This window comes from Clinocottus analis, unplaced genomic scaffold (genome assembly GCF_023055335.1).
Source record: "Clinocottus analis isolate CAN_PGR_092001 unplaced genomic scaffold, fCliAna1.0.p SCAF_10, whole genome shotgun sequence".
Taxonomy (NCBI): domain Eukaryota; kingdom Metazoa; phylum Chordata; class Actinopteri; order Perciformes; family Cottidae; genus Clinocottus; species Clinocottus analis.
Window position 1 is genome coordinate 20,531,121 of NW_027175821.1, and position 7,500 is coordinate 20,538,620.

General features: G+C 39.1%; 1 protein-coding gene across 1 annotated transcript in view; it reads left to right on the plus strand.

Moving 5' to 3' along the window:
• The first annotated feature begins 1,391 nt into the window (after nt 1–1,391).
• Nucleotides 1,392–7,500, plus strand: part of abhd18 (abhydrolase domain containing 18) — a 19,372-nt gene continuing 13,263 nt past the window's right edge. Inside the window, exons 1-7 of the mRNA XM_068594828.1 lie at nt 1,392–1,492; nt 5,106–5,214; nt 5,722–5,806; nt 5,911–6,011; nt 6,519–6,594; nt 6,694–6,778; nt 7,230–7,257. Of these exons, the coding sequence (XP_068450929.1) occupies nt 5,123–5,214; nt 5,722–5,806; nt 5,911–6,011; nt 6,519–6,594; nt 6,694–6,778; nt 7,230–7,257 (467 nt within the window). The 5' untranslated portion in view covers nt 1,392–1,492; nt 5,106–5,122. The remainder of the gene's footprint in view (nt 1,493–5,105; nt 5,215–5,721; nt 5,807–5,910; nt 6,012–6,518; nt 6,595–6,693; nt 6,779–7,229; nt 7,258–7,500) is intronic.

Genomic DNA, 7,500 nt, shown 5'->3' on the forward strand with positions numbered 1-7,500 from the left:
TAACGGTAACCTAACAAGGTAAGTTAACGTGCCTTGTTATTATGGTGGTTGAATTTAGCCATTTACTTCAAAGTTTATTTGACTGTGTACATTTTATTTACCAAAGACAGGCCATCAAAAATATTTCATGTTTTTTACATAAAAGAAAAAGTTATTAGTTATTGGTAGACACTCAGCTCCCAGCAGTAACAGCTCCCCGCTGGGAGACAACACTCCCTCCTTGCTTCTGGAGGTCCAAGCTGTATTGCTGGACCTGCTACAGGGAACGGAGGCACTGGAGATCCTAAACCAGGACTGCGAGGAGCAGACGGTCAGACCCTACTGCAAGTAGAGTGGGAAGACGCTGGTTCTCTGTAACACTTACATTCATAGGGAATGCCAAAAGTTTGCATGGTATTTTACATTTTGGGTCCTCTCAGCCATGAAATAAAGCCCACAGTCCAGTTCATCACACAGGTGGTGGGGGCTGTGGGTTAGTCAAGGTATTCTACTTATGATGTACTATGTACATTGGAGTATTGGCATTGAAATAGGAAAAGGGCTGAATACAGTTGACACAAAGTTACAAGTTTTACGTAATTAAGATGTGGCGTTTAAATTGTATGACGATATTCGCCATTAGCTACAAGTTCTTCGAAAGGGAACATGGAACTCTATCAAGACAAACTTCATACTCATAAAAATCAAGTTTCTTTCAGCCACGTTTCTATATATCTAGATATCTATATATATATCTATATATATATATCTAGATATCTATATATATATATCTATATCTATATATATCTTTATCTATATATATATATCTTTATATATATCTATATATATCTATATCTATATATCTATATCTATATATATCTATATCTATATCTATATATCTATATATATATCTATATCTATATATCTATATATATATATATATATATATCTATATATATATCTATATATATATATCTATATATATATATATCTATATATATATAGATATATATATATAGCTATAGCTATATATTTATATATATATCTATATATTTATATATCTATAGCTATATATATATATATAGATATATATCTATAGCTATATATATATATATATCTATATCTATAGTTATATCTATAAATATATATCTATATCTATAGTTATATCTATAGATATCTATATAGATATATATAGATATATCTATATATCTATATCTATAGATATAGATATATAGATATATCTATATATCTATATCTATAGATATAGATATATAGTATGTGGCATATTATATACAAAAAATACTACTACTGTTGAGGTAACCCCGGTCTGTTTCACAGTTTGAAAAGTTTAGATTAATATTGTAACCGGAAGTTCCTACACGATTTCTGGGTGCACAGCAGCAGCTTGACACGTGGTCTACTTGGTACATGTCATTTTCGCCCTCTGCGGAAGCTAGCTGTTAGCAGTGCGAAGAAGTCCACAAGGATAACACACATCCGTGTACAGTCTGAGGTAGTATAACGTCAACGTGGCTGTTTCTGTCAACTCTGTGTCTGTCTGCCCCACACACCGCCACCTCACTTATCACTTGTTTGCCTGGAACCATGAATGATCTCGGCTAGTTCCGTTAGCTCACTTAGCTAAATTCAACTTCGGACAGCAGGCGAATCATTGTTTCATAGGCGTGAAGGGTGACGTGTGCCACAGTGTGATTGATATTGCCATTCCTACACACCACTGACGAAGAGGTGGCACAATATAACAGTTATAAAGGTTATGCTTTGCCATTTTGAATGATGGAACTCGTTGTTCATTGACATTGGTCTATTAGGTAACTTACTGTAGTCATATCGATTGTCAAAATGCCATCCCTGAGAATAGCAGAGCCATCAACTCTCACGGTTTCGCCGTGTGACACACGCTTTTTCATGTTTTCACTCGCTCACACGCCACACAACCAATATCTCACTGCAAAAAAAAAAAATCAGAGACGCGGTGGTTACTTTTCAAACTCCCCGACGATAGATGGCGCTAAGGAGCGCATCTGTATTCATCTGTATTGTATAAGGAGCGCATTCGCTGCATAGACATCTTGTTTACCTCAAACAGACAGTCGCGGACTGGGGGACCGCCGGCAGAGAGGCTGAGGTATCGGGGCTCTCAAGTGTGACACAACCCCACCCTGCGTCGACAGCAAGGTTTTTTTTTAAGTTGGCAGCTCTGGAATAGTTTGCTCAGTAGCGTTAAGGCTGATTTATACTCGGGTTTTACGCAGACACGCAAGACACGCATGGCCGACCTTGCGTGGTCAAATCAGCCGTTTTGCGTGCTTGCGTGCGTCATCCCAAATTTCTGACTATCCGTCAAAGCAACGCGAGCCGTACGCAGTCCGGAAGGCTGCGATTGGTCCGCTAACCACATCCTTTCTGAGTCTCGCATTTCCGGTTTTATAGCATAATATCACTGTTTTTAAAAGCCACAGCAGAAACACAAACAATGGAGCTTGTTGAAGAACGTTTGGCTGAAGAGGTCCACAAATATGAGCATTTATAAAACCCGTCTGACAGAGTATAAGGACACGCAGATGGAGGTGAATTCCTGGAGGGAGATATCTGTGAACGTCGGTGTGCAGGTCGACTCTTAAACGGTCGTTGCGCCACCTGCTGTTCTGGAGTATGGAAAACGCACCTGAACTAAAAATCAAAACGAGTCCGTCAATCCGACTGCGTGGCCAGCCGGAGTTGGAGTTGCAGAAGTATAATTCAGCCTTTAGTGTTAACCTATTATTCCCTTTATGGTTATCGCAGTTGAATGCTACCATAGCAATGAAACCCTCCACTGAAGGGACTAAGTTACATTGCATAAGTAAAAGTGTGTATTGTGATTTTTGCTGAGTTGTCTCTGCTCGTTTACGTCTTTGCGGTGCATGCTAGCGGCAAGCCGCAACCAAGAAGCACGAATGAAGGTTGACATGCTGAGAAAGCGAAGCGCAGTCAATATCTAACGTTACATACAATGTCTAACATGTCACATGCTTTAAACATGATTATGACGCTCTGATCATTGTGTACAGAAAAAGAAAAAGTAACCACTGAAAAACAGTGTATTTTTAAAAATCATTTTCACCTCTTGTAAACCATTTACCCGAAATGATTTCCTCAAAAGTTCAAATGGATTTCTTCTGCAAATAACTGTAGCCACTAAAATGTGAACTCATTCTAGCATTAAAATAAAAAAGTGACTCCTCAAACTCCCTGTTAAGTGGTACAATTTGGTCACATTTAGCCCCAAATCTGTCTAACAAATGGTATCAGCTCAACAACTTATGAGACATTATTGAGCCCTTAAACACTGGAAGCTGAACTACGCCTTATAAATCACAATGTTTATTATAGATTTATCACAACATAATCTGCATCTCAGAATAATCATCAGGTTTCCAATGTGACTGTTTTTTGAGTTACAGGATTACAGCTGTCTAAATACAATACAGCATGACTGTACATCAAGAGTCTGGCTGTGTTAACAGGCTATGTTGGAGGTTACAGAGTATGTTGTGGCTGTTATTTATTTCTCTGGGCAGATAACATGTCAGCATTTTAACATAAAGAATTTTACATGAGGGAAATGTTGACTACGTTTGAGCACCAAGCACCTAATAGGTCCTCTAGTCCAGTGGTTCTCAACTGGTCTGGCTCCGGGACCCACCATCACCCCTTAATGACAAGGCACGACCCAAATCGAGAGACATTCTCAACTTCTCAAATTGAATTAATGAAAATATGGTGCAGTTTGACCTGAGATATACAATACGATGAACTTTATTGTCCCACTCAAGAAAATTTGTCTTGGACTCTGCGGTGCGTCATTAATGCCTCGACAGTCACAAAAACAACAAACAATACATCCTCAGCCATAACATCAACAATTACATAACAATACTGCACATATCCCATAACATAACACATACATACACCTCATAATAATAGATAGTACAGAATATTTATGCCAACATAAAAACAAGTTTAATGAAAATCCAAAACAACCAGTTAGTGGCGATGCTCGATCGAAAACTATTCCCTTTTACACCAAAAAGGGCATTTTCAGGACACAAGGTATTATTACATCATGCATAACAATTCAGAATCTTCAGCCATTTTCAAACAGACTCAACAGCTTTCATGCACAAACAAAAAAGTCCAAGAAGTAATTTCAAAAATGCTCAAATGACTTAACTTTAACTGAGAATACACACTCACTGAATTTATGATAAACACTTTACTATGGAAAAAATCACTGTGTTGAGGAGCAGCTTTTCTACAAATTCAAAATAATTTAAACAAAAAGTGCAATTCAAAAGGATTCATATTTTCAAAATGATATACAAAGAGTCTCAAAGTCTGGATTAAAAAAAAAATCAGCTGATCTTTGCACTTTATTGAATGTTGTTTACCACTTGGATGACATTTTAATGTTCCATGAAGCACTTGGACCATAACCTTTGCTTCCAGGGCCTTTCGAAAAAACAATGGTGCCAAGTTGCATTCAGAGCTTTGTCAAGAATTCTCCTGAAGACCCCAAGTTTTTTCCTGTCATGCAGGCAGAAGTTGTGAATTTGGTATTTTGCCAGTTTAATTGATTTATCCTAAAAACCTAGAGTCTCCTCCACATCAGGATGGTTTGACCCAACCTGGCAGGCACGAGCTGCCGAAAACATGGGAGGGACCAGTGGAAAACTAGTTGAAACCAGAGCCTGCAAAAAAAACTACACTCTGCTGCAATTAAAAAAAAAAAGAAAAGTCCTTCAAAATAAAACCACAGGGTAAAAAAAATAATATATATATATATATATATATATATATATATATATACATATATATATATCTTATTATTATTGTTTTTTTTATTATATATTTTTTCACAATGAAAACGGGTTGAAAATCACTGCTCTCGTCTTTTTCCTGTTGGCGCTGGTTGAGCCCACCAACCCTGGTAAAAGTACCTCAGTGTTGTTTGCAAGCCACTTGTTTGCTTCAGATATTGCGCACACAAGATCATACAATAGTCTCTCTTTCAGCTCTTATGCTACACATTATACAAGATAACACACTATGTCTATCTGTAGATGCCAGGTGCTGGTCCATGGGTGTGAGCCGACTGGATGTATTTTACAGAAGGCTGCTCCTCACCAAACTCTTTATTGGAGGATGGGGGAAGCCTGAAGACCTCAAGAGGTATGTAAAAAAAAACAAGAACACAATACAGCTAGAAATTACAAGGGAATAGAGAAGCTCGTCATCACATGCTACTCTTTCTGGAGGATCTCCAAGTGCTCGTTGGGCAGCTGGGAGGTGTAGTCCCAACCAGCATGTACTTGCTGTCGTGTGGTATAATAATAGGCAGACGCGGGGGGGGAAGTACACAAATATGTAAATACATTACAACTGGTCAAGGTCACCGCACAGAGTATAGAATCTGTCTCAGCTCAATAGAATGAATGTGAAAATGCCAAATTAAGTGCTTTCATAAAATAATAATCATATATTGCTTCCATGAGGCTGTTTTTTGCAGACAGAGCTCAGGCAATTTAATTTTCTTTGCAATTCAAGCTGCATGCAAAATTATTTAATTTTGTGACAATTTCCCATGATTTAGATTTGAGGTCACGCAGTCCAGCCGGTTCAATGCTGTTGTGGAATGAGTGATGGACTGATATGTTCTTCCTTCTTGGTGTTGTACAGAATCTTTGAGTTCCGTAAGATCATTGGAGACAGAGAGAGGTGTAGGTCTCTAGTGCCTGAAGACTATCCAGTTAACATAAACAAGGTATTCAATAGGTTCCCTCTTCACTTCTCACTAATGTAACAAGTTTTATATTCTCACGTGTACGTGTGTGTGTCTGTGTCTGTCCGTCTTTTTTTTGCGTCCAGACGGAGGAACACATTGACTGTCACATCCACGATGGGTTCTTCATTTCTCCTCTGGAGCACTTGGTTCCTGGAATCCTGCCAGCAGAGGCTGTCAAAGCCAGGTACAGAACCTGATGTTGTCCTCTACTACTGAAGCTAATGAAGTGTATGTGCAGGAATGCTGAAGTAATATTTAAAGAGAACCTCTCTATACATTTTAGGTCAGCACTTTACTGCTCACAATAGCGTAATCTTTTAAAATGTTCTCTATTAGAGATGCAGCAATCGATCAACTGCTCAACGAAGCCAGCTAGTTTTCTGCTGATTGGATGATCAATCGCATATTTCCAATGTTGGCACACGGTGGCACAGACCATAACGTCACAGCCACACACACACAACATGTCATCCGTGTGGAAGATCTTAAGTGCAAGACACAATTTGATTTCATCATGATGTGTTTAAAAGTAATCTCATGAAATGTAGTTTAAGGTGAGAAATTGAAATTTCTACAGTTGATTGGGTGACTGTTGGTCGGTGGTGAGCAGTTCTTTAATCAGAGGATTGTTCAAATTGTGTGTGTGTGTGTGTGTGTGCGTGTGTGTGTGCGGTGTTGGTTGTGGTTTCAGGTTCCAGTTCATAGTTCCTAAGAGGTGGCAGAAGAACAGACCAGTATGCATCCACTTGGCAGGGACCGGAGACCATGTAAGACTTTTTAACCTCAACAAAACCTCAACGTGTACAAAGTCCCTGAAATGTACTGTCTGACCGTGAAGCATATATGATCTGTGTGTGTGCGTGTAGTCTTTCTGGCGTCGGCGAACCCTGATGGCCCGGCCCATGATCAAAGAGGCAGGGATGGCTTCATTGCTTTTGGAGAACCCCTATTATATCCTTCCATTGTATTTTTTCATACTCGCTTCCCTCCTGTTGAAACGACATCTGGACTTGCAGTGCACTGACACCAAAACACCAACAACTGTCTTTGAACTGCCTCATTTAGGCGAAACTCCCTTACATCTGTGCACCATGCACTCTGTGCTGGGCACCAAAATACCACACAGACAGGCAAAGCCAATTCCAAGGTCAAGATGGACCACAGGTTGGAGCACTGCGAGCACAGTAAAGGTTCTCCTTTCTGCTAAATTCCAAGCTGAGATACCTCTGATGACATCATTATGACATCATCTGGGTTAGTTCTCAGACCTGACAAAGCTCCAGGAGAGAGAATTTGTTCAGACTTCCATCCTTGGGTCATATGTTTGCATCTTCTTGTTTCATACCTTCATCTTATGTATGCTGTTTGTGAACATTGTTTTATTCCTTGACTCACCTTTTACATGGCTATCGTAAACCTAAAGACCAACTGTAAGTTAATAATTCACATTATGTGTGTGTGTGTGTGTGTGTGTGTGTGTGTGTGTGTGTGTGTGTGTACGCGCACATACATATGTGATAGCTAGATCTATATTTAACCTCTTATTTATTAAACAATTTCACCACTACATTGTGTAGTTCCAGCACCCAGTTCCCTCGATCTGTGACTGCTGTAGGTTTGTTACTTGTGAGCGAGGCAGGTCGGTCTGGTTATGGTATTTATATATGTGTCTA